Source organism: Notothenia coriiceps, unplaced genomic scaffold (assembly GCF_000735185.1).
Source record: "Notothenia coriiceps isolate Sejong01 unplaced genomic scaffold, NC01 NC01_scaffold00018250, whole genome shotgun sequence".
In the NCBI taxonomy this organism is placed as follows: Eukaryota; Metazoa; Chordata; class Actinopteri; order Perciformes; family Nototheniidae; genus Notothenia; species Notothenia coriiceps.
In genome coordinates this window covers 281,336-309,204 of record NW_011350951.1, presented here as the reverse complement: position 1 = coordinate 309,204, position 27,869 = coordinate 281,336, and the positions used below count along the sequence as shown (strand labels likewise).

The 27,869-nt window shown below is 39.4% G+C and overlaps 1 protein-coding gene across 8 annotated transcripts; it reads left to right on the top strand.

Annotated features, from left to right (window-relative positions):
• Positions 1 to 77: 77 nt before the first annotated feature.
• Positions 78 to 27,869, top strand: LOC104950936 (AMP deaminase 2-like). 8 transcript variants are annotated; one of them, XM_010777541.1, is made up of 20 exons: positions 78 to 133; positions 806 to 903; positions 1,820 to 1,870; positions 18,493 to 18,608; positions 19,907 to 20,037; positions 20,535 to 20,603; positions 21,549 to 21,660; positions 21,765 to 21,951; positions 22,605 to 22,743; positions 22,823 to 22,912; positions 23,598 to 23,727; positions 23,903 to 24,097; positions 24,391 to 24,522; positions 24,615 to 24,778; positions 25,284 to 25,410; positions 25,506 to 25,669; positions 25,759 to 25,879; positions 26,400 to 26,573; positions 26,672 to 26,782; positions 27,312 to 27,869. In XM_010777541.1, exons 2-20 carry the CDS (start codon positions 846 to 848, stop codon positions 27,525 to 27,527), a joined length of 2,487 nt encoding a protein of 828 aa, XP_010775843.1. In that variant the 5' UTR covers positions 78 to 133; positions 806 to 845; the 3' UTR covers positions 27,528 to 27,869. The 8 variants fall into 8 exon arrangements, with proteins under 8 accessions (XP_010775843.1, XP_010775845.1, XP_010775846.1 ...); XM_010777543.1 differs by lacking the exon at positions 806 to 903 and having other exon boundaries at positions 97 to 133; XM_010777544.1 differs by lacking the exons at positions 78 to 133; positions 806 to 903 and adding an exon at positions 1,409 to 1,426.

Genomic DNA, 27,869 nt, shown 5'->3' with positions numbered 1-27,869 from the left:
GGAGGAGCATGTTCTGTTGGGATCCAACAAAACGCCCTTATCTGAGACTTCTTAAAATATAGTCTCTAGACTTAATCAGAGCTGACATTATTCTGTTGTTGTTATTTTTTTCCACAATCTCTGGATTGCTTGTGTGAGTATCTCTGTTAACTGAGACAACTGTACGCTCTATTCTGCTGTTTATAATGACCTTTGATTATTTATTATTGGTAATCTTGGAGTCCTTTGCATTAATGACTTTAGTTGTTACATTTACATTTTAAGACTCTTAACTTCTTTTATAATATATATATTTTATTTGCAAAAGAAACAACATAGGGATAAGCTTTTTTTCGACCTGTTAAATAACCTGGTAATAGGGATCTGAGAAATGCAATGCACAACTTAACTATTGTTGAAAATGGGATACTCAGTTGTGTCTTGAGATTAAAACTAACTGTAAAGAGCAAAACACATATGTTATAGAAGGAGAAGTTGCAAACCAAAAATATAAGAGTTTCAGGACAATAGGTTTAACAGAGGTTGCTCTTAGCCGATGAAAAACAAAAGAGAGTCAAGTATCAGGACTCAGAATGTCTGAAAGAGGGCAAAGGGCATAGCTAGAGAAAAAATATAACATAATGTAGATTATTGAGTTACTGTAATTATAAAAGGGCCGAATGGCCTTATAGCCCTAGCTTAATTTGCCATTGTGGCTGGTGTAATCCCATAGAAAGTTGGTCTCTATTTTCAGTTGTACTTGTGACAGACCTTGCACAGTAAGGGCAAATACTGTCACTGAATTTACCCAATATGTTGAATCCAGATGTTTCCTGTCACTACCTATCACAAAGAAGTAAAAGGAGATGGACAAGAGTGACGCTCGATTCTTTGGCAGAAAAAAACCTGGAAAGGACATGGACAGTGAGTTTTGTTTAACTATCCAGGCCCATGTAAACATTTCACAAAAGTAAATGTGTATGAGGGACATGTTTCTTGTACATATAGTACATAAACGGTTAAATCAAATCTTGGACTTCAGTCTTGAAAGCCCTGAGTCAGCAAACAGTGTTCCCATTTTTTATTCATTTCTGTCTGGCTGTTGGTTTAATGTCCTAACAGCAACTTAAGTAAACAATGCATTGTACAGCTAATATCCTAATTAAAACTGGTGTAATAAGGGGAAAGAGGCCGACAGTAAGTGGGATGTGGCCATTGGTCATACGAGTTTACTTTACCTACTTTTAAGCTTCTCAACTACATTCAGGGGAAATATTTTAAGTTTTACAATCCTTAACAAAACACTTGTGTGTGTGTTCCTGAGTGTTTAAAAAGACCTTTGAACCGCGCCTGTCTTTGGGCGGTGTCTCCTTTAAAACGTGTTTTGCGGAAACAGAAGGGATTTACGTCAAAAACAACAAAAACAAGCAAAGTTACTCGAGCACGGGTAAATTTCAATTCTTGCTAATTAATAGTTTGCTAGCCTGAATTGTTATGTTTTAATATATTTTATTTGGATTTGTTTTACTTGTCGTCAGCTTTTCACTAAGTAACGTAAACTAACCGACGAAACACTAACGTCAGCCTAGTTGTTTATTAACGGCTAAAGGAATAACACGTTAAGTGAAGGTCGTGTCAAATCGTCTGTGAGGTAACAAAAAGTTCATTTAAAACGTAATATTAGCCAGCCACGTAAAGGTGTTTAGAAACCATAACGGAAAGTTGTTTATATCTAAGAGATGACCGTCCAGGTCTCTGCTGATAGTTTATCAGTTTGCTAGCTATCTGTTGTGAGTGTATCTTGCTAAGTAGTCTGCTTCGTGCTTTGTGTTTTCTGCAGGCGGACTACAGGCTGTTCGCAGCTTGTACTCAACCATGTCAGGTGGTGGTGGTAAGTCAACCAGCAATGACACAGTGCAAACATCTTTCATTTATTACAAGCACTTAGTCAGTTGTGTAAAGTTACTACATAGATTTACTCAAGTACTGGACTTAAGTACAATTTTGAGAGACTTGTACTTGAGTATTTGCATTTTTTTGCTACTTTGTACTTCTACTCCCCTTCAATTCAGAGGTAAATCGTGTACTTTTACTCCACACAATCTATTTAATACCTTTGGTTAATTTGCAGATTTGGAATAATGATGTGAAATATAATCAACACCTTAAATAAGACTTTAGTTACACCTGGAGTAACATTCACAAGCTACCCTGCAGTAAGTATACTGCAGGGTAGCTTGTGAATGTTACTAATGAACTGTGTATACTGTATACACAGTTATTGAAACATGCTCCACCTTTACCAGCTTTGATAACACTTTAATGCTTCAATAATTATAATCAAAACATATAATCTATATTATTCTGAAATGGACCAATCTGCAGAATGACCACTTTTACTTTTGGTACTTTAAATATATTTGGATCCTAATACTTTTGTACTTTTACTCGAGTAACATTGTGATTGCAGCACTCTTACTTTTAACAGAGTATTCCTACACTCTGGTACTCCTGCTTTTACTTAAGTACAATATCTGACTACTTCTTCACCTCTGCACTAAATTATGTTTATAATATACTGATTGTTAATTTAAGACACGAGACGTTTAGCTTAAAAGATCTAAAGCGAACTGCGTAACTCCATGTTGAACATGTAACCTCTTTATAACAGCTGAAATCTCTGACTCTTTAAGTCAGAGATATATCTTGGGCAAATCATTGTCTTTATTGGCCTTGATACAATCAAAGGAGATTGTACATCTTCTGAAAAACCAGTGGTTACTTTGTATATATATATATATATAACAGTTTTTAGTTAAAGTATTAAACTTTGAAGATTAGTGCTACACGTGTTGAAAAGTACATATGTCACAAGCAAAAGTGATATACATGAGCACACTAACTGTTATCTAAAGACACAAAAAAACGAACATACAAAAAAAAACTGTTTCCGCATCGGTTTAGTTTTTGCAGATGGTCACAATCAGTTGTGTTTGGCAGTAGCCCTCTACTTGCTCTAATTAAAGGAAATAATACCTTGTTCGGTTGGGTTTCACATTCCACATTTTCTATAAAAAGCTTAAGAGAGAACACTGTGTTTTTTGTTGTATGACCTCTGCAAACATTGTACTGAAATCCATGAGCTTTGCTCTGAAGAGTGGGGGAAAAAAACCCAAGCTGCCAGTTATATCCAGTGGTCTAATTTTTTGCAAAAGGGTGTGTAGACAGACTGCTTAAGCAAACAGAAGAAGCAAAGAGAAACCAAAGGAGCAATAACAAGGGCCACCAGGCTAACATAATTCGCTGCTGCTTCTGGGTAAGAGAATATCAGTCATTTGGATTCAGAAATATGTCTGACATAGCCAGAGCGGTAGATTACTTTTTAGTTTCAAGGCCTCTGTTTTCTTACTCCCTGCTGCCGCTGTACCAGATGGTGAGCGTCAGCCCTCAAAAACTGGGTCAGATTTCAGAAAAGGCTGGAGACGACAAAAACAAGATCTTTATTTCAACGTGATAAAAGGTAAACATTGACTTTTGTCAGGAACTCATCAGGAAGATATTGTTGTCCCGCTTATTTGATAGGAAGGATACATTTTAAGTTTTTTTGTTATTTTTTTAAACTCTAGGTCATAGTTTAAACATGTTTGTGTCTTTGTTTCTAGGGTTAGGGTTAGTTCATTCAGGCTTGTAGTTTGTGAATTAGTTTTAGAGATCAGTTTGAGATTTTAGTGTTTTGGGCTTAGACTCAGACGAAGTTGTATTATTATATATGTGATCCACTCATTTCTTAACTTTCTAAATATGTAACCATCCTCATAATGAAACTCAAAAACCTTTCAAATATAGTCCCAATGCCAGTTTTCTTTTAATCATAATCCTTCAGTTGCATCAAATAAGTTGTATTCTGAAGTGTTTGAGTATGTGAGGTCGGTTGTTGAGGAGATTAAAGGTTAAATAATTGCTTAATAATAAAGTTGTCGGTGCTAGAAGGTTAGAAAACTGCAGGTACTGTATATTTTCTCAAACTGAAGCTGCCAGCTAGATCAACTTTTGTGTGCTCAGAAAAGAAAAACACATTTTTGTCTAACTGCATAAGCAGTTCATGCCACTAGGTGGTGATCTCTACTCTCTTTTGTAGCTCTCTTGCTCTGACTTATCTACTGATGGCGTCCCAAAGCTCAAAATACAATACAAGGCTTATAATATATACTATAGTAAGTGTATTTTGAGCTTCAGTAACAAACAGCACATGTGATGCAATTTTGTGGAGTATGTGCAAATTGATCTTTGAGATGAAACATTCTTAATCTTCAATATTTTAGTATTTTTCAGTTTTGGTAAATTACAAAACAACAACTTTTTATGTTTTACTTGCTTAGGCTCGGCTGACTTGTGGAAGTTTGTGTGGTTCTGGTTACTAGACTTCCAAATTATAATATATTTAATGAACTTCAGTGCTTTTAAACATCAGAGGGGAACCATGAGAGGAAGTGGTGCGTACTTGTCACAGGTTTTATAACTATTGGTTGTCACTGTTTATAATACATCATGCCAGGTGGGCCCTGCTCTGTTGGTTTAAGGCTGTCTGACTTCCCTCTGAATTTTCCATCAAAGGGAGAGTTTACTAGTCAGCTTACACACTAAGTTGTTGTGAGCTTATCTGTAGTCTTGTTTGGTGACTTAATGTTAATTTAGATCCCTTTCTCTAGATATCTAGTGTATCTTATTCCTTTTTTTAGGTGAGTGAAAACACTTTTGTCCTTCCCTCACCTTGGTGCTCAGCTGGTAGGATGTTGTCAGTCTCCATGCTAGAACATGATAGCTACACACTTTGATCTGCAATGGCCTCCACTGTGGCTGTTTTCCCCAGCATTAGCTTCAGGAAGCTCATTCCCTGGCTGCTAGGGCAACCAGGGAATGAGCTTCCAGCAGGAGCCGGGGAAGCCTTGGGCTGCGTTTCACCTCGTCGCTGTGCCACATGCCTGCTGACCTGCTGCTGGCGAGGAGGAGGAGGAGGAGGAGGAGCCAACTTTGCAGAGGAGCTTCTCCTAGCCCACTGTGGGTACCCCCCCCCCCCCCCTTAGAGCTGCTGCTGCTCTCTCCCTCTGCTGGCCACTGCACCGCTCTGACTCACTCTGCTCCAGTAGTAACATGAGCACAGGCGGCAAGATGTCATCCTCCTCCTCCTCCTCCTCCTCCAACAACGATGGACAAGGGAAGCCTAAACCTAAATCCCCGTTTCGCAAAAGGGGGAGTCTGCAGAGCACCACCAGCCCCGGTGAGTGTGGGGGAGAGGGGGTCCGTTGAAGGAATGAGTGAACTCCCAGGTGTTACATCAATGTCGAGAGAGAACATCACACAGATGCTTGTGCAGTGGCATTTAAGGATCTATGCTACTCACTGGGGGCAAAAAGAGAGGATCCAGATGTTGGGACCACTGCAACTCTAGTTTAGATCCCAGTTTAGTTTTGTGTCTGTTGTTGAGACATTTGGTAAATGTGTTTAAAGCTTTGATTTGTTGTGTATTCCTGATGCATGCTGCTTTGTGTGGACCTTCAATGCAATTGTAACTAAAAAGTGGCAACTAATGTATTTTATTGATACACATTTTGTATTCATTAGTTCATTGTTTAGTTGTTGGAAATGTTAGAAAATATGGATAAAAACACACTGCATGTCCACATAGCTTCACAGCCTTATATTGGTGATGCATGACTCAAGAAATGCTTGGAAGTTTAATTTTATAAGTTATAAAATTATCTATCAATAGCTTGAATAGTTGTTTTATTTTGTTAATCTACCCTTCAATAGGTCAGCTGAACTTGAAACAGTTCCAAACTAAAACCATCCTGACTGCTCAGTAACAGACACTGCTGTTGATATGTTAATACATAAACATATACATTATAACACAGCTAAACTTTTTGGATATGAATCTGCTTTTACTCTTTTTACTGTTACATGATGCAGGCTGATGGAAGAACACACTAGTGGGTTATAGAAAGTGTTTTCAGAGTGTTTCCCAAAGATAGCAGTTGTGTGGTGTGGCCGCCCAAAAGATGCACCCCTTATCATACTGATTTTTTCTGCCCCGGGGCTGACCAACTGAACAACAACTGGATCAAATGTAAAACATGTATTTTACTTTGATGCAATTGATGGAGATGAACATTTTAAAGTGAATGTTGTCATTTTATGAATGTTGAAGTGATATCTGTATGATTGGATAGATGTACCGAGCCCTTAATAGGCCTCTTTGCCCCCCCCTTGTAGCGACAGCTGTTTATCATGTGTCTACTGGATCCTCCTTATCTCGTTAGCTTGGGTAGAGAGCAGTGGGATCCTTTTATCTTGCAACTGCACCTCTCTCATTATAACCTCCTTAACGTTTTGACCAAAATCAATGTGGAGAAAACCAAACCTCATATAACATTTTTTTCTGTGACTACAGCTATAGATTACATCCTCCCTCTACATTTGAGTTAGATTCCTCCATTAGCATCCCATAGTGAAAACTTAAAACACCTTGAGTGTTAATTCATATTTGTATTGCTTGCTTTAGTTACAATGACCTCTGGACCTTTTACCTTGCTTTATAAATGTCAAACTGTAAATCAGTTCTATCTCAGATGTTATTCTATGAATAAGAGATTAGCTATTGACATTTTAATTGGACTCACCACAGGCCTGTTTCTTACTGGCACATGTTAGTGTATTAATTAGTGTTATGTTGTTGTTTGTTCCAAAAGTATGTGTAGAGGTTTCATTAACTTTTAACTGCGATGGGATGGCAGGCCAAATGATCAAAGCTCTTTTATTACCATCTGAAATTGAAGCTAAATTATATATTTGGAGAGAAAATAGAAAGTTAGACCAGCAATGTATCTATAAGGCAATTCAATGGTAATATTGATTTCATCTGAAGCCACTTCCTCAGTGCCACAGCACACATATTGAGCGTTGGAAGAGATGCCACAGCAGATCTCAAGCAGTAACTCACGTTGACAAACACTGTATTTGCAGAAGAAGCCTGTCTTTGCTGCAGTAATAAATAACTTAGAGGTCTCTCCATCCATGCAGTCATTTAAGTCCTCTCAATTAGCCGCTCGGCTGAGCCCTCTGCACTCCCAGCCCGTCATAGGAGCCACATGTAGGCCACCCATTACAGCACCTCCATCTGACCACTACGGTCTGTTGGCACTTTTGATGCCAAATTTCTACTGCAGAAAAATGTAGTTTAGCAGCAGCTTGAGGAGTCATGATCTGCAACCCTCCATATCTCTTGTGTTACCTCTTGTAGCAACCTCAGCAATATCTCCGCTCCACCGCATATTTTATTCCTTTGAGGTTTATTTGTATTATCTCCTGCATATTTAAAGATTGTGGGTGGAAACCCTGATTGCATGGTCCCTTTTCTCAGCTGCAGGGATCTGTCTCTGCGTGAAGGCTGCTCTCTCTGGACCTTCATTGCATCACATGAAGCAGAATATTTAATGTCCTAGCTCTGCAGCTAAAGCTATATGACGTGATGTATAGAGACTATTGAAATCTGCCAGAGAGGTGCAGGGAATTCTTCTCTCCAGCATGAGTCACTGCTGCGCTTTCTGTTGTGATCTGATCTCATACAGAGGCTCTGATCTCCACTAACTCACAGGCCTCTAACTTGACACTGGCCTCTATATTTAATCTGTAGGCTGTCTGGTAAATTGTCTCCCTGTGCTGGTTGATTATTTATCAGAAATGCGGTTGCTGTCATGTCATGTGACTATCTCTCTTGAATTCCTTTGTGTTATGTAGTCTTGTGACTTACCTAATCATGTGGGCTCTGTCGATTACCCCTGGGGGGCTGTCCTTACCTGATCATAAGCACATCTACATGTTGTTGCTTTATTGATCTTACCCTGCTCAAACTGAAACCTGTGACACATGGAGCACCTGCACAGGGCCCCATAACCTTGTGGTTTTGTATTACCTACACCTGCTTAAAAGGTGGAATTGCTTTCTTCATTACAAAAGACAGAGCAAAGTTGAAGTGTTGAGGAGACACATTTGGAACGAATAGCAACTAAAGGTATGCCAACAATTAGTTTAAAAATGAAAATACCAATAATTAAATAAGTGCAATCCCAGATGTGTTTTACAGGGTTTTTATTCTGGCAAACGCCTGAATATTTGGAACATTATTTGTGAAAAGCTTTAAGCAGCATATCTATAACAGTTCTGTACTTTTCCAGTTCACCACTAGGGAGAGTCTCTGACGCAAAAGTGCTTATACAGTCAGACCATCATTTTCAAACAAGTGGCTGGTTGTCAGTGGCCGGGGTCTTGGGCTGCTCGGCAGTCAGATATGAGTGAGGATCAGTTAGCTCTGTGTTTGGATGGAACATTCCAGGGCTTTCTTTTGCTATGAATAGCACAGTTGCTTCCATGTAACAGAGGAAGTGTGTCAGTTCTGGAAAAGAGATTTTGTAGGACCAGGAATCAAGGCCTCGAAAGCTGTAACACCAGGTGGGCCTGTTGCTGGGGCGAGTAGATAACCAGCAGAGGCACAATACATATCCTTTTGAATCGTCAAAACATAAACATACATACAGAATCGCATGCTCAGAGCAGCTTGAATCAATGTCTCCCTGGGCTGATCTGCAGGCTGACAGATGATGCTTAAAACACATAGGGGGTTGTATTTCATTGCTGATGTACAATTTAAGCATGCTGCTTTGGTCTGTCTCTGCTCTCAGAGTCCACCTCATTGATCACAGATGAAACGACATCAGCTGATGTCTGGTCCCTGGCTGGCTTTTATTGTCCTGTAACCTCATGAGTCAGTATAGAGCTCGCCCACCACTGCCCTGGTGTGACGAAGATAAAACACATATATAGTTTCTCAACACACACTCTTCAAAGTCAACTGATCATTAGTGACCTCTTAACAGAAAATCACACATTCTCGGTGAGTGGGATATTAAGTAATACATTATATAATTTGTCTTATGTAGTCATTGGTTCAGTCAGACAGTTTATCACCTGCCTTAATAAACATTGTTAATCTGATATTTATTGTTTGACATCAGGGGATATCAAATAGCAAATTCTTCCTTTCATTGTGTTTGCATTTTTGCATCCAGTGTAAAACATTTGGCCAACTTTTTACCTTTGCATATACTAAACGATGAATCCATTTATTTATTCAGACTTTTAGGTTGGGTGTTATCAGAGGCCTCCTCACTTAGCCATCTCTGTGAAGCAGCACCCTTTTTTTTGGAGTTTGTGTGTATATGCAGTGCCCATTTATTTGATGTAAGGGAGTATACAGCCAATGTTTTTGTATATGTGATGGACTGCAAGGAGGATTTATTATTTAGTGAAATGTCCCGACTTAGGAGGAGACATACACAGCATCAGCCTAAACCCTGAGAAGCCACGAGTATTTTTGATGGAATGTTTGTCCTGTTTTTATTCACAGGGGTATTTCTGTGCAGGGTCAGAGATTAGATTTGCTTTGACAGGGGTCTTTGCAATAACACCAGCTTATGTGTCCTTCTGGGAGAAAGGCAGTCAAATAAGGTGCACAGCTCCTCCCACGTGCCCACTTGATTAGTGTCTTGGGAAAAACACATGTTGGAAAAACACGGTTAGAGCTGAAAGCGAGAGCTGGGGCTGAAGAAGAGGCTAAACCTCAGGTTACTTTCAAGAAATGTGATTTAAAGAATGAAAGTGGACATGTGCTTTGTGTGGCTTTAGGCAACACATTTTTCATTTAATATTATTGTTGTGTGCAAACTGTTATCAATTTATAATTTACATTTAAGAAAAATGCCTAAAGCAAGGGATTGTTCACAGGAATATTCAGAAACACGCATTAATCCTCCACACGCACAGGTACAGGTGGTTGTAACTGGTTAGACAGGATTCTGAACGTAGCATTCCTCTGGAGAAACCCCTGTTTAACACCTCTATGTTCACACTTCAATTCTTTGAGAACTTTCCGTATTTAAAATATCGTCTATAGCAGTGCTTCTCAAAGTGTGGTCAGTGAGCGCCCCCTTAGTGGTCCGTGAGTATATTGGTAAAATTTCACATTTGAAATAAATAAAGTAATTAAAGTTTTCCGCACTCTTGCGGGAATATCTCCGCAATGAAGCGAGCTTAAGTTTCACTTTCGATTGCATGATATAGCCCAGCGCAACACCTTCATCACACATGTTGCCACTTGTTTATAAAAATGCAATTTAAACATGGCATCACCAGTACATTTCAGTCATAGTTACCACTATTAAAGGTATTTTCGTTCAAGGCAAATAAACTTAATTTACTCACAAAATATATATATATTTAGCTGTAATATGTTTTAATGAGTATAACGTTTATGGTTACTGTTTAAGATACAGACCGACACAAATGATGGTTATCGTGTTACCAGAGATGTTTTATGTCTGTTTTGATGCTGGAGCTAGCTTTGGGTTGCAAACACAGCCTCTGTTGCCTCACTTGCTGTATGGAATAATGCCTATCATGTACTATAATGTGAAACATTAGCAAACATTTGATAATTCCTTAGCTTCATGTCTACACAACTGTTGTTGTTTTTCATGGTGCCAACATCTCCCACACATTATTATTTGTTTCTTTGTTATTTAAGTCAAAGTCATGAGCAATGTACTTCTAGGCTTTTCAAAATCTCAATCCTTATTTTTTTTTTTTTATTAATTATTGTAAGATGATTGACCTATCTATCTTGCACATATAGTAGTGTATTTTTTAAGCAGAAATGCCCACATATATTGTTAATTTATGGTGTTGTTTAGGCCTCAGACGAGTTGTCAAATACAGTGACTTTGGATTGATTTTTGTTACATCCCGGTCATTAGTATTTTATCGCACAAACATTGCGCAGTAAGGGGAGGAGGTTCTGTGTGTCTTTCATGTAGCATTATATTACATGTTATTTACCTCATGCTTTTAAAGCACTTACGTTCATTTACATATCGTAGACTACATGCCTATGGGAGGAATTAGGGCTTTAAGTATTTTGCCCAAAGGCACTTTGTTCATTGCAAGGGGCTTTGATCGAACCGTCTGATTGGTAGACGCCTATCGTTCCCCCCGTTGTTGTTTGTGTATGTCTCATATCTGGATACATTGTCGATTTTTTTTATCTAAAGATGGAATTTAAAAAGAAGCTTCACAGATTCTTGTACACTGTGGTATACAGCAGGCCTTCCTGTTGCCACACAGCAGTCATGTGAGAGAGGAAGGAAACGGTCGCCCCTGGCATCATGTGATCGGGGGGGGAAGCAACATGGCATGCAGCATGTTAATTAACTCATATACTCATATACTTGCATGCTCAGTCAAACAATAATTGACTTCACAAATACAATTTGTGTTGTTATGGAGTGATTACAGGACAGTGAAGGACAAGTGGAGACAAATACAGTGTTACATATATAGACAAGAGATGATTTAGAAAAAACACAACTACTTCAGACATTGAATTTAAACCTTTGTCAATTACATAAAGGATAAACAACACGGTCAGGATTTGTTTAAGTCTTTATTTGGCTGCATGGATGCATTAAAACACATCAACAGCAAGCTGGAAATAAATAAATATGCACATAAGCTTATTAAAATAAATGAATAAGATAACATTAATAAATTAGAACACAAGCCAACTCTTTTAAAACTGTGCTTCAGTGTTGCTAAACATGAGGAACATCTAGTGATGAAATGAAACATACCAAATACAAATATTGAATCCATATGTAATTAAACATGTATTTTAATGGACCTGTAATAATTGTTTTGAACATCTGGTATTTATAACCTGATTTAAAGGTTTGCGCGCCGCAGCATGGATAAGAAGATGGGGGTAGAGAGGAAGTGGGGCCGGCCAGAAATGCTGGGCCTCCTCCATTTTACAGCACAATAGAGGCTGAAGTAATTCCCCCAGGTCCCTCCCCTCCTCTGCCACGTGGTATGATCCAACCCAGTATTTAAATCCGGGAGCTTGAAGGCTGTGCACTGAAAACCGGCGTTATCCAGGAAGCAGCTGAGAGGCAGAGAGAGAGAGAGAATCAGAAGAAAGAGGGGAAAAAAACTGCTCCATCAGCAGCCTGGAGCTGACGACAGTTACAACAGGAGAAGCAGAAAGAGATACAAAAGAGAGGACTGTGTGATCCTGCTGTTAGAGCAGCTTGTGTTGAGGAGAGAGTGTATGCTGTCTCTCTCTTTTCTCTCTTTGCTGTCATTCTTGCTCTCTCACTGTGTCAGCGGTGGAGGGCGCATCGGCCGTCCCAGGCCTAGTTACATGTCCCAGCATCCCGCAAGAGCTCAGACAAGGCCACTGCGACTGTATCGGAGACTGTGAAAACAGAAGACAGGGAGTTAGAGGTACTGTACCATGCATGCTGCTTAATGACAAACAGTACCGTGTAATGTATGTGAATACTGTGTTGCTACAAGTTACAGTAGTTCTGTGTGATGCATGGTACTTATCGCTCCATAAATACCGCACAAGCAAGCTCACAGTGACCGATGAGCTGTCAGGGAACACAGTTGCGTCGTACTGGAATACCTGACAGCATGTAGAAAACAGTGGGAGGAAATGTAGGAATGAGGAGGGGGTTTTCTTTAAGAGAGAGACAGAAATACATCTTGCGTCTGTCAGGTGGGTCTGTTGCTGCGACACTGATATTTGGAAAGCTTGATGTGTGCCTTTAGTTTACTGCAGAGTCTGGATGTTGCAGTGAATGAACATTTGGGACATCTGCTGCCGTTTGCTACTGTCATCTATGATGCGGTAATTTTGCCCCCGTGGATTAATAATCACTGAGATCCTTGGAGTGGGCCAGTGCCTGAAAACAATCATGTACTGTGTATGACACATGCTGTGGGAGAGTGTGCAGTAGATCAGAGAGGCAGTGAAGAGTTTTAGATGCTGATAAGGAGCTACTAAATCTGGAAATAAATACATGTCTTATTCAGAACTGCATCAACGCTGTACCTCTCAGGCAGGTGTAGTGATTGACAGATAATTAAAGCAGGGACGTCATGTGCACCTGAACAAGACATTCCTTTTCAGGTGGACGTGTTGGTGTTAACATTACTTATCCCTTTCCTATTAAAGGCTTTTTGTGTTGCATAGAAGCAGCAAAGGAAGATGTTCATACCACAGTACTGAGAATGATCTTCGTTTTTCTGCATGTATTTGAATGTCATTTTGCATCTCCAGCAGATCTTCATTTAGTCATACACTTGAGTTAATTTGCAAGCAGTACTTTGGCACATTTCATCAGCAATGTTTGTTGAGGTTGTAGGGGTTTATTCTCATCTGTGGTTGCTAGGGAACCTGTAAAGTGTTTGTCATCACTCTTCCTCTCAGGGAATAAAGTGAAGTATCTTTTAAACATTGGAGCCACAACAGTAGTTTGCTTCAATTACAGAAACGATGCAACCTGCTAAACATTTAATGCAAAATTAAATTAGCTTTTCTTATGAGAGTTGATTCCTTGTCACTGGAGCATGAATCCAACAAAGATCAAAGGTTGTTATCGGAGTAAAACGAGATCCATCATTTATCTTATCTATAACGAACCGAAACTTGTTAAATACACATTTAAAATAAAAGTTTATTTTCTGATATTAATTTTGGACATTAACTGGTTCAAATGTCAACAACATATAATTGGCTCTAGTGTCATGGTGTGGCAAAGAATGGAGATAGGAGTACCACAACACTTTCAGCAGAGGTGGGAAGTAATGGAGTACAAATACTTCGTTATTGTACTTAATTACATTTTTCTGGTATCAGTACTTTATTCCACTACTTATTTTTCTGATGACTTTTTACTTTTACTTCTTACATTTTTAACTACCTGTACTTTCTACTTCTTACATTTTCAAAACAGGTTTGTTACTTTAGTTTTAATCTGTGTTTGGTGGCGTGATCATTATTATTTAGAGTCATTGCGTGCCTATTGATTTTAACACAATCCGTGCATCCATCATTTCCTGATCTTCTCCAAAGAAGAAGGACCAATGAGAACTTTGTCATTCTGCCGTTGTTCAGCATCGAAACATTCATTAGCTAACAATGAAATTATTGTTCTATTAATATAAAGGGAGGTCAGTTACTCTTTAAAACAGCTGGTAGTTATGGTTACTTTTTACTTAAGTACATTTCGAAGCCCATACTTCTTTAATTTTACTTGAGTAGACAGTTTAGTCAGTACTTCTACTTTTACCAGAGTATTTTTAAACACGAGTATCTGTACTTCTACTTGAGAAAAGGATATGTGTACTTTTCCCATCTCTGACGTTCAGTGTGCATAACAAGTTTAAATCCGTTCAGAAGAGGCCGTGCAAGGCCAGATGTTTTCACCCAAGTGCCAGAAACCTTGGGTGGATTTATTGTGGTGAAACACTACCTCTTAGACATTGCACTGAGAATAGCTGTTTAACAACAAGGTCTGTTTCCAGCCCAATGTGACGCAGTTGGAAATGTGGTCAGCATTAACTAACATAATATTACATCCATTCAGTCAAGTAGAATTATTGTAGAAATAAACTGGCAGATGAATGTTTATTATGATAGGACGTTTTCATACAGTGTGAATGCTTGTGTGACTAGAAGTGTGTTTCATACAAAGTCCTTTTATTTTCAAAATACCCATAAATAGGACAAAAGGTTAAAGTTAAATTGATGTAGGTGGATCTGGTCTTGGACTATTTTGAGGGCACGACTGTACAATGTGTTGTTTGACTTCTCTGGTACGTTGCTGCTTCATCCAGCCTGAGGAACAGGGAGCTGATACGAGCTGGAAGGAGTGTATTGATCTGTATAGAGCAGCTCCACAGATTCTAGATCACTGTCTCTGTTAGGGGTGCAAAAAAAGTGAATAGTGGGCGGTGTGCAGACTCAGGTCCCAGGGATGTGTAACTATTACTTACTTGTCGAAGTAATTAACTCACTATAGCAACATGAAAAAAAAGGTTGAGGAATTTCACTCTACAAAAGATAAGACACACTCACAGTAAATGGTGTGTTTGAAGTTAGGCTAAAAGCGGAGATTCTTTGCTAGCATTGGTTCAAAATTACATTTGAGGCATTTTCAATCCACACTGTTAAAATAGCTAGACAATGTGTATTGAAATGATATCAATATTGCAATAGAATGCTATATATTGTCTTACATTTTGTATATCATACTAGATTTTGCTGCATTACAATAGATTGACATAAATGAACTTACCACACTGTTGTATCTGATCTATGATTTGCCTTTACCTAAATAGTCATTATAACTACATTACTGATAATTATTTCTCAAAACTCTCAATGAGTACATGCAGTATATTGTGAAAACACCAATGGTCAACCTTACAATATTGTTGCAATATCAATAACCAGGTATTAGGTATAGCAGAACATTTGCTTTTTCTCCAAACTGCAAACTAAAACATAATGGCTTATATTGAGGCTTCACAGAAATACAACAACAAGTGAGTCGCAAAGATTACATTTGTCTCGAGGACAAGCCCAGAGTCTTAGACTTTTTCTGATTGTTGGACTAAATCATGGCCCAGACATCTAAGATATTCATTTGTATTTACCATGTCAGGAAAAACTGTTATGAGGAAATAATAGTACCCTTTTCCTTGACCTGCCTTTCACTCTTTGGACTTTTGAGATTTACCATTAACTGAATGCAGCATACAAGCCTTTTTCTTTAACTTGCTCATCATAAACTTGCTTGTGCCTCGGTTGTTGTTTTGACTGTGGTCTCTCGTTTTTTTTGGTTGGTTTTGGATGTCAAATTAGGCATCACAGTGTAGACCAGAATACGAGCCAAAACTCTCAGAATAACTCTCAAAGTTGTCGTTCTTCTGCTTTCATCTGTTTTTACAGTACTACTCAGTTTCACACAGTTTGTTTTTTGTGTGTGTGTGTGTGTGTGTGTGTGTGTGTGTGTGTGTGTGTGTGTGTGTGTGTGTGTGTGTGTGTGTGTGTGTGTGTGTGTACACAAGGTTTCTGCTACTTACTATCAGTTAGATGCGGTTTATTTAGTACCAAATTACACAATCACGATTCTCTGTACAGAATACACCATGCTCTATCCTTGGACCCTAGCCCTATACTACCATGATGTCACAGAGATAAATCGAGATGGGGATGAGTCATCTGTTGTGGACAGGCCGGGGGGATTACATGGATACTTTACTGGGGGTGACTGTGTTTATTTGTGTGTTTATAGGCCTGCTTGGAGTCACCTGTTGGTTTATTGAAACATTTGAATATCTTGCACTCTTTATATAATATGGTGAATCGGTCCGGTTGATATTAGTTGCAGGTAATAATATGATCATCTATTTGCCAAATACAGGTCAATGTTGACTGTGGCATGTCAAAGTGTCTCGTCAACTGCCACCATGGCATATAGGTGTTACTTATGTTTAGAAATAATCTGTTTGAAAGCAAATCATTAATGAGGATTACATGGCAAAGTCCATACGCCTACTTGCACTGGCTTGTTTACAGTTCTTAGCGATTTCTAAAGTCCTACATATATTTGAGAAAAAGCAGGCAATAAAAACTGTGTGACTTGTAGAAATGCCCAGTGACCTGCCACAATGGCTGAGGAGGAAAACAAATAATTAAACACCCTGATTGGTTGAGCTATTATGATGAATGTTTTTAACAGTATTTGTTGATGACACAAGTCCTTGATCATTTGATTGTCAGCAGATCGTTGGAAAGCTGTACCTCACATCCTTTAAAAGTTGAGTGAAATGTTTTATGCTCATATTAGTATACTGTGGAGCGTCCCTCTGTCCATCCTCCACAGCCTTGTAGGTAGACAGCAGATGGCGGAGACTAATTGTCACAGGCCAGACACAGAACCAATTATAGAAGAGAGTGAACACACCACTCCCAAAGCCATAGACCTATTACGAGGTAGTGAATTACAGTGTGGGCGCATAACTTTGGAACCCTTTAAATGTGAAATTCTTAAGAAAGTACACGATCAGTACATATTATGTTCTTCTGTATCCCTCAGTCTCCAGACAAAGCTATTTTGTGTAGAAAACACTGTTGACTTTTATTTAATTGTGTGTGTGTGTGTGTGTGTGTGTGTGTGTGTGTGTGTGTGTGTGTGTGTGTGTGTGTGTGTGTGTGTGTGTGTGTGTGTGTACTTGCTGGTTGGGGCAATTATTTACTGTGTGTATGCCCATGTGTGATTAAGTGACACAGTATCTATTGGTACAGCTGTCTTTCCTTAAGCCGGCTTCTGTTGTTGGACATACAGTTCTCCAGAGGTAATCATAGTTATGAGCTATTTGCATTTGTTTATTTTCTGACTGAATGTTTGCCACTAGTGTCTTTTTGTGTGATGTCTTCAGTGTTGACACAAAAAAAATGGGCTTATGTGTTCATGTTGCTGTATGAAGGAAACAAAGGACTTTATTTAGACAAAAATTGCTCAATCTTGAAAAAACATTGATTGCCTTTCTTTGTTTGTGTGTGAGAGTGACATCAGTGTGATTGTCTGCGATTGTAGTACTTCGCTTTGTCTGTTTTTACAAACAATATTTGTGTCTCTGTTTTCAACAGACTGTGAAATGATGAACAATTGTTAGTTTGTAGAGAGATTGGCATCAATGGCACATGATGCTGTATGCAGTTGGCTGTACACTATGACTCCTTTGAGACTTGAAAAGCCCACTTGTATGTATGTTGGTGTGTGGAGAGGTTCTGTGGATTGTTAATCCTTTCCTGTCAGCGCTACAACATACACATAACTTCTTTATAGGGTACTTAGCATTCTCAAAATAGTCAAAGTGTACAACACAATCTGCCATTGATGCCAATCCCTCTACAAACGTTTGTTTCACAGTCTGTTGAAAAAGAATACGGATACATTCTTTCTACAACAGACAAAGCTTACTGGAACCAACAAAAGAGACAACATTGTTAAATAAGATATTTCCTAAGCAACATGAGGATCAGTATAGATTCTGCATTGCGTGGCTCGAGTTGCAGAAAGATAATGTCATTACCTCTGGCTAAAGGGAACCTACTGAAAATGTAACCTTTTCATGCGCGTAGATGAAAACAATAAAAATCTGTAAACCAAAATGTGTAAGTGTCAAGCTGATATGTGCAATATTCCAAGATGAAATGGAAAAATCACATTAGCTGTGGTTTAGGGAACCAAGAGGATGCTCTTATAGGGACTGCTATTCAATGTTATTATAGTTTTCTATCTGTGTTTTTAATTTTTGTTTTATTTTTATGTATGTACCACAACACCAAGTAACATTCCTCGTATGAGTTAACCTAACCTGGTAATCGACCTGTTTCTGATTCTTCTGACTTCTTACAAAAATCCCTCATCCCTGCAGAACTCAAAGTCATCATCTTTGCGTAAACTGGGCTCCGGAGATAAAAAAAAATTTTTTTAACATAAGATGTGTAACTATCACAAACCGTTCCTCTGTCTCTGCCCATAGACCTGAGCGGTGCATCTGGAGTGAAGCCCCTGAAGCCCCAGAGATCCACTTCTCTCACACACTACCCAATCGACCTGCGAACATCCATGGAGGAAAAGTACAAAGAGATTGCCGAGGTAAGAATTCAAAGCCAACCAGATCACACGAGGTCTTTTAGATACAGCTCATTTCCAGCCATTCAGATATTTTAATCAGCTGTTACTGGCTGATGTTTGGATGTTGAATTAGCTAGAAACATGTTGTTAGTAGTTAACTCATTTGAAAATGTATATTTAACCACCTGCCGTTGGAATCCAGAATATTTTCTTAAAGTGTACAAAAACATAGGAACTAGAATGGCTTTCTGAAATTGCACACGTCCTCTGTCAATCTCCTTTAAGCGTGTTTAAAGCTGCTTTTGAGTAGTTGTTCCGACTTAAAGGGGACCTATCATGCAAAATGCACTTTGTGATGTCTTTTAGACATACATATGTGTCCCCGGTGCATCGGGGAACTCACGCAGCGTCAGAAAATAAAACCCTCTCTCCTTCGTACCCAAATCTTTTAAAAACGGGTGTACAACGAGCGGATACAGATTCCATCCGAACTGACGTCAAATCGGCAGCGGACCCACAGAAAGTTGCTATCAGAAACAATGCCTGACGTGTTTTGGACGTCTTTGTTTACATTAGCAAGCCTTGCTAACACTCAGAGCTAACCTGTACTGAAGAGCACATATCTTTAAAAAGCAGGACATAAAAAAAGAACTCACCTTGTGATGAACCCGCAAGAGAAAAAGCATTTGAGCTCCATACTATTTCAGAAATAATCATTGACATGGTTTAAACAGGATGGCGTTTTATCACAACCTAATTTAACTTTATCTCTCTATTCTGATCAGGCATTAGCTCCGCCTCCTCTTCTTTTCTTTTTTTCAAGCTAAGGACCCAAGATCCACGTTTCTCTAACAGGGCTTCAAAAGAGGGGTTTGAGGAGTATGAGGCATGACTACAATGGGTGAACTGTTTGGTATTTTGAAAAAAAATACCAAACAGACATGTTTTATATAGGTATGGCCCTACAATATATGTTTCAAATATAGCATGATAGGTCCACTTTAAGGAAGCGTTTTCTTAAATTGATCGAGTCAGAACCTGTTATTTGGATACCACATGAATGCAGCAAGGAAATATTTTTTTGTATCTGCTCCTTAATGTTATGAGTTCTTCTTTCTTTCTCCCTTTACACGTTTCTATGAAAAATGGTTAAGTAGTTGTAATCCTGTTGAGTGAGAAATGTTTCAGAAAAAGAAACGCAAAATGGCAGGTGGTTTTGTGTAAACCCTAGAGTCCATAATATGTCTGTAGTTCCGTGAAAATTGACCTGTTTTAATTTATGACGCCATATAACATTGTACAACCTATGTTTGCACAAGGAGCTGTTCACACGCAGCATGGCAGATAGCGAGATGCGGAGCGCTCCATATGAGTTTCCGGAGGACAGCCCCATCGAGCAGCTGGAAGAACGACGGCACCGCCTGGAGAGGCAAATCAGCCAGGACATCAAGTGAGGAAATGCAGACGCACAAACACATCTAGTTAAATGAATTCATACCACTATTTCAGGAAGAGATCTCCCCTGCCCCCACCTTTTACACTCAGTAATGCACACAGGTTTATCAGCTTCAGCAACCAGCAACTTGGCTAGCTAGCAGATTGTAGCTGTCCTGGTGTTAATCTTCTCTTACACACACTTTTATAAGGAGGTGGGTTCTGTCCTTGTTCTTGGGGTTGATGGTATCTGCACCACAGAGCTTTTTGTTATCTGAACCTCATCTCTGCTAGCCCCTGTTTATCACTGAGGGTGTGCCACTACTAGCTGAAGATGTGTTCTCATTGTGCCAATCTCCTCAAACTTAATGCAGAATATTCTTTTTGTGCATATGTAAATATAAACCTGTGTTTGAGGATGCTCATTTGCGTGTGTGTGCTTGTGCATATATATTCTTCTCACTGCCTCTCTGCATTGCCCTCACTGTCCTGCGCCGCTGCTTATCAACCAAGGCTCGAGCCCGAGATCTTGCTCCGCGCCAAACAGGACTTCATGAAAATCGACAGTGATGCAGACCTAGAGTGAGTGAGACCGCTTCAGTATGCATGCTTTGTGAAGTGATTTTCTCGTTGGTGGTTCATTTTCTTTCAGTACCTCTCTGTGGCCCAATTCACATTTGGCGTTGAAAGCAGTTTTGTATCAGATTGTACCTACATATGATTTAACCTGGTTAGATTTTTAACTGGTATCAATATACAGTACCATATAGTAATGTGTCTCCTGTCGCACTAGCACTTTCTGCCTCAACGTCCAGGCTGACACAGCACCGAGCTACACTGGGATTATTTTGTATTTCTCTAACAGGCTTTTCCCTTGTTGCTGCATAGAGATGGTCTGGGCTGTTAGTTATCTGTCTCGACACATGTTCGAGCCCAATGCTGCCAGTTGTTGTATGTTGATTGAAAATGGAACAATTGTTTTCAACTTGTGTTATATATGGATGTCATTTCATGTGTTTGAGGAGCACTATCCGATTACAAGCAAATAACACTAAACACATTTGAATGCAAGGTCTAAAGAGGGGCCAATTTTTGTTCTTGCTTTCCTAGAAATGTGCATGGTAACCTCTTACGTGGAGGCTTTTTAATAGATTATTACCATAAGCATACATGACTGTCTCATTTAAAATATGTATCCATAACCACTGAGATATCATCAGCATACTGTATTCAGATGGGCCACATCTCCCCTCTGCTGGTAACTCGGAAGATGTAGAAATGTTATATTGTTATATTGCTTTCTTATTAACTCTCTTATTAATTAAATGTCCTAAACCCTGACACATTCTTACAGTCCTGGTCATTGTGCAGCTCGTTGGGCAAATTATTAAGGTTTTTGCTATTTTGTAGATCAATTCATCTTCATATCACAATAATGTATGAGATGTCCCTGCTACTCCTTTGTGTCTTCACTTATTTTACCTTTCTCCCCTTTTAAAACCCTCATGTTTCTCTCTGTATCTTAAGGTTCATGCAGGAGCTGAGTTTGGACAATGTTGATAATTGCTTTAAGAAGAGGGAGCTGCCACTGGAAAGAGAGTACCAGCGAGTTTCAATATCTGGAGAGGATAAGTGCGGGGTGGGGACATTTTATTCATATGATTTGTTTGAATTTTCATTATCAATTTAACCCCATTAAAGTAAGTTCCCATTTTCATTTTCTGGGTATCAATATCTTCCCAGGTTCCCTTCGTTGACCTTGTAGATGCTGCAAAGTGTGTGGTGAAGGCGCTGTTTATCCGGGAGAAGTACATAAAGCGATCCATTCAGAACTTTTGTAAGACCACCGCTCACTCCCTCCAGGAGCTGGGGATGAAGCCTCTGGATCTGGCCGACTACGACGATATAGCAGAGACTCCTGTAGATGCCGGTAACTAATGCATACATCAAAACCTCTATCACAGTTGGGATTAGGAATTAGAAAGTGTATTTCAGAAAGGACAGAGCTGCATGTTTGAAGGTTTTGTTGAATTCTACAAAGATGATTGTTGTATCCGATTGTTGGATGGTTTTATGAATGATTGTAGTCATAACATTTGATTTTCACGATTATCTGGGTCAAAATGATTATCACTAACAATAGAAAATTGAAAATAAAGATGACGCTTTCAGTCTTAATTGTGTTAGAGCTTGAAAAGTTTGACAGTCGTTCAAATAAATCTACATAAATGTGCATTGACATTGAGTCAGCTAGTAAAAGCCAGAAAGAAGGTTAATAACTTTCATAACTAATCTCCTCCTCCACACCCTGAACCTGTGGGCAAAACAAGTGACGAAAAGTGATTGAGAAAACACCATCAGCTGTCTTTTTTTATTTAAATGTATTGTTATTCAGCTTGCCAAATTCTAATCTAGATCTTATTATTAAAAGTAAACACAGCGGTCACCAGGGACCACTATGTGATTAAAAACCCTCACACTGTGTTTGTTTTGTCTGAGCAGTTTCCACATCATTGTTAATCATTTTACGATATTTATTTGTAGCTTGGAAGACATTACTAATATCAATTTCTCTTTTTCCAGATGCCCCTGTGCACCCACCGGTCTCAAAGAATCACCCCTATGACAAAGACCCCAAGTATTTGCCGACAGACACAGGCTATGGTTGCAAGATGGTGGGTGGAGTAGTCCATGTATACACCAAGAAAACCAACATGGACAAGTATGTGTTGTACCTGAAGGACAATGAGTGAACATATAGTGAGTCTTGTGTTTTACTTGGACCTGTTCTCCTTCAACAGAAGCACAGAACTGGACCTGACCTATCCTGACCTGACTGAGTACATTGGAGACATGAATGTGATGATGTCCCTCATCATCAACGGGCCAGTGTGAGTGTTTTTCAATACCAGTATTATACACAGATCATTGGACAAAATCAGGTTGTCGTCGGGTAGGGAATATGTTTAAACAGCATGTCGGTGTACAGGCTCATTTAATATGGACATTGGTAGGAAGCTTCAGAGCTTTAAGGCAGTGAGCTCAACGTAACGTGTGTGTGTCACTGAGGGTGAATTCAAAAGAAGGTGTTTGGGAAATGACTATAATGCTTTGAGATGCAGTACTAAAGCTCAATGAGTCAATTTAGCACTTTAGTAAATGCAAAGCTTTGTATTGGTTTTTGGTTTTTCAATAACGAATGTATTTCTTTAAGAAAAAAAAAATATATATATAATTTAGTTTTTGGGAGAAGGGGTGGGATTAAATAAGTGTAAACTTCTTCCCACCCCTTTTCAGATGTCTAATTAAGTCGATTATTTGTTTATACATAATTTAGTCATATTTTTGTATATCAATTTGACACTGATTCATTTTGTATTGTATAATAATTCTCATGTTAAATGTTTGTATTATTGTTTTACACATTCAAAATAAATCTAATAAAAAGAAAACCTAATTAAAAAAAGCTCCCTTTTTAGATTTCGCTGATTTTTATTTTCTTTCCCGATGCTGACATCCCTAGGTTAAATGCTCAGTTTTTATTTTAAATTAGTTTCATCTGTTTGGTGTCTACAGGAAGTCTTTCTGTTACCGCCGCCTGCAGTACCTGAGCTCTAAATTCCAGATGCACATCCTCCTGAATGAAATGAAGGAGCTGGCGGCTCAGAAGAAAGTTCCCCACAGAGACTTCTACAACATACGAAAGGTAAGAGCCAACGAATGACATATTAAATGCATCACTACTATTCTGATTACATCAATTGACCCTTGTGGGTTGAAAGCATTAACAAAATACACATTTAGACTCTTTGAACAAGCCCAAGGAATGTGATCCGAGGTCATATCTGCCTCTCACCTATTCCTCTCTGTCCTAACCGCAGGTGGACACACACATACATGCATCGTCCTGCATGAACCAGAAGCACCTGCTGCGATTCATCAAGAGAGCCATGAAGAAATATCCCGAGGAGATCGTTCACGTGGACCACGGCCGTGGTCAGACCCTGAAGGAGGTGTTCGAGAGCATGAACCTGACGGCCTTCGACCTGAGCGTGGACACTCTCGACATGCATGCGGTGAGAAGTGGGAGCAGCAATAAAGAGTATCTAACTAAAGGTTGTGTACAAAGAGATATTGCGTAACTATTGAAGAGTTGTATTGGCAGGAATAAGGAACATTTCAAGTCTAACTTTAGATCTAAGACAATTCACGACTAATTTCCAGCAGTTTTGTTACATTCATTTTGACTTTATTTTAGAAATGTAGATTAAAATGAAATCTTCCTCCTCACATATTTTAACTTCATTCCTGGTGCATGAGCGTTGGTAAAGACAAAAACGATGTTTGACTGGTTGTGTTTACTTATCAGGATCGTAACACATTCCATCGGTTTGACAAGTTCAACGCCAAATACAACCCCATCGGAGAATCCATCCTCAGAGAGATCTTCATCAAGACTGACAACCACATCGGAGGAAAATACTTTGCACACATAGTCAAGGTGTGAAAAATGTCATATTATTGATAATATTCACTTCATCCAAACCATTTATCAATGTACAAACACACTTCTTTATTGACATCTCTATCCAGGAGGTGATGTACGACTTGGAGGAGAGTAAGTACCAGAACTCTGAGCTCCGCCTGTCCATCTACGGGCGCTGCCGGGACGAATGGGACAAGCTGGCTCAGTGGGCCCTCAAACATCGAGTTTACTCTGATAATGTGCGCTGGCTCATCCAGGTGCCTCGTCTTTTGTAAGTACTCGCTCTAACTCTCTTTACCAAAACTAATTAAATTAAAACAGAAAATGCTTATAATGTCAACTTTTCGCTAGCAAAATGCAGAAAGCTGTCTTTTAGACAAATCACATCCAGACAGAACACATTAAAAATACATTTATATAAAAACACAGTACACTAAATAAGTTAAATTAAAAGCAGCACCAGCTACATAATATTATATATATATAAAATGCTGTAGTCTGAAGTACAGTAGCAAACTGGTTGCAAAAAATCTAAATAAAGTGGTCAGTCTTTCAGGTTGAGGTGTTTAACGGTAACAGCCAGGACAAAGGAATTTTAGTCGGAACATTTCTGAGGTCACGTCCCTTTATTAGAGAGTAGATGCATATCATAAGACAAGTTAAGGACAACCTTCTTAACTAGTGTCAGCACACATTATATCTCCTAGCCTTTACAAAGAAAATTCACACACAATCATCTCTATGCTAACAACACATGTCACTGTTCTCCTCTTCAGTGACGTGTACAAGACAAAGAAGCAGCTGGCAAATTTCGAGGAGATGTTGGAGAATATCTTCATGCCTCTGTTTGAAGTCAGCATCAACCCGCGCAGTCATCCTGAGCTGCATCTCTTTCTGGAGCACGTGAGTATCCCTTTACAAGAAATCGATCCAGATAGTTCACACTAAAAGAGACTAACCAATTCTCTTTTGTCTTTTTGTGGCATGTTTGTCCTCAGGTGGTGGGCTTCGACAGTGTGGACGATGAGTCTAAACCGGAGCACCACATCTTCAACCTGGACAGTCCGCTGCCAGCTGACTGGACAGAAGAGGACAACCCGCCCTACTCCTACTACCTCTACTACACCTATGCTAACATGACTGCGCTCAACCACCTGCGAAGGTATAGAACTGCCATACATTTATAACACCCAGAAATCATTGACCAGGCCTTGCATCCACTCAATTTGTCAATATATTTGATTGACACAGGCGCAGAGGCTTCCACACGTTCGTCCTGCGACCTCACTGTGGGGAGGCGGGGCCTGTCCACCACCTGGTGTCAGGCTTCATGTTATCAGAGAACATCTCCCACGGTCTGCTGCTCAGAAAGGTCAGGACGGGTCCAACTATAGAGACCAGTGTGGTTATGCTTGGTTCTACCATGTTGACTTACTAGCTTTCTCTGAATTGTATTTTCTTGGTTTTGTTGATATTATGGATTGTCAAAAATGAGATGTTTGTGGTGATTACCATGGTGATCCTAAATTAAGTGAAGTAAAGCACATTATTAAAAAAAAGCCCTCAAAACTCCTTTTCACTCTTTCCTTCAACTCCTAATCCACTAAACCCTCGCCCGTATTCCACCTAGCTAGTTTTTTTTCTTTACCTGCTTTTAAATCGCTTTGAGCACCATGGAAAGCGCTATATAAATAACATGTATTATTATTATTATTATTATTATCCCTGACATAGAACAGCTTCCTCAAGACCTGAGGCTGTCAGAGAGCTCCTGATTTGATTATTTAGTAACTATTCAAACTATTCTGTCACACTGTGCCTTCGCTTAATAAGTGAAATATAGGGTTTGAGATTACATTTGGCATGCTCTCTCTCTATTGGATATCCATTAGGCTCCGGTGCTGCAGTATCTTTACTACCTGGCTCAAATTGGCATCGCCATGTCCCCACTGAGTAACAACAGCCTGTTCCTCAGTTACCATCGCAACCCGCTGCTGGAGTATCTGTCCAGAGGCCTCATGATCTCTCTGTCCACCGACGACCCTCTTCAGTTCCACTTCACCAAGGTCGGTCTGAGTCAGGTTTGGCTTTTAGGTAAAAATAGCATGCAGATGATCAGAAGTGCTGATATGACATCTCTCTCTCTGTGCTTGTCTGGCTCCAGGAGCCTCTGATGGAGGAGTACAGCATCGCTGCTCAGGTGTGGAAACTAAGCTCCTGCGACATGTGTGAGCTGGCCAGAAACAGTGTCCTCATGAGTGGGTTTTCACACAAGGTAAAGAAATTTACACCTCTTCTCATTTTGTGTTTTTCAACAGAGGACATAGACTCACCTGCACAAACTAATGCAATTCAACACAACAGCCCTGTCCTAATATGATCCTTTTATCAAGTTTATAATGTTCATTTGTTAAAAATACTTATTTTTTATTATCCTTATATATTTCTTTCTTTTTCTACCTACTTTGCAACTTTTTTTTTTTCTTTTCTGTTCGCACAACCAGATGCCAAAGCAAATTCTTTGTATGTGTAAACCTACCTGGCAATAAACTTGATTCTGATTCTGTTGGTCACATTGTATGAAATAAATTATGTTATTAATTAAGCAAGGTTTTCTTTTTCTTTTCCTGCGGCAAATTTCCGAACAGACACATATTGGAAATCTATATTTTTACTTTCTCACTTGAGAACATATTAAAAACGTAATACACTGAAATATTAACACCTTTTAGCTTGGCTCATAATCTCACGTGATTGACTGACTGTCTCAAGGCACCCACTCATGTATTTCTTCTTGATTTCAGGCCAAAAGCTACTGGTTGGGCCCCACCTACTTTGACGAGGGTCCTGTGAGCAACGACATCCGGCGTACTAACGTCCCTGACATCCGCGTGGCGTACCGCAGCGAGACCCTCGCTGAGGAGCTGCAGCTCATCACTCAGGCTGTCCACACCGAGGAGCTGGACCCAATCAGCGAGGAGGACGCTCTGTCCATGGGCCCTATCCCGGGAGATCACTAAAGTCACAATAACCTGTGAACCCCCAGGCCGGTGGTCCACCCAGCATGACACGGAAGAGACGTGGTGGAAGGGAAATTCCGTTGCATCCCACATACAGTATAAACACCACAAACCATCCATATTGAAGTATGCCGTACACACAGATACCAAAAAGCCAAGGACAAAGTGCTGCTAGAGCCGTTCAGATTCTATGTTCCTCCGTTTTTTGTGTTAGTCATTATCAGGCTGAAGTTATGGATATCTAACCTGTTATTGTTAACGCTCCTAGCTCTGTCATAATCAAGTTTAGCAGAGAAGACCAACACACGTGTTTCTTTTGAATAAAAAAAACGAGAAACACTG

What these genes read in the sequence shown, in the direction of transcription:
- LOC104950936 (XM_010777539.1), top strand. Translation starts at nt 5,131, where the DNA reads ATGAGCACAGGCGGCAAGATGTCATCCTCCTCCTCCTCCTCCTCCTCC. An exon ending in ACACTCTCGACATGCATGCG is followed by an intron (nt 24,098 to 24,390) that starts GTGAGAAGTGGG and finishes TTTACTTATCAG; the next exon opens with GATCGTAACACATTCCATCG. An exon ending in TGAGTGGGTTTTCACACAAG is followed by an intron (nt 26,783 to 27,311) that starts GTAAAGAAATTT and finishes TCTTGATTTCAG; the next exon opens with GCCAAAAGCTACTGGTTGGG.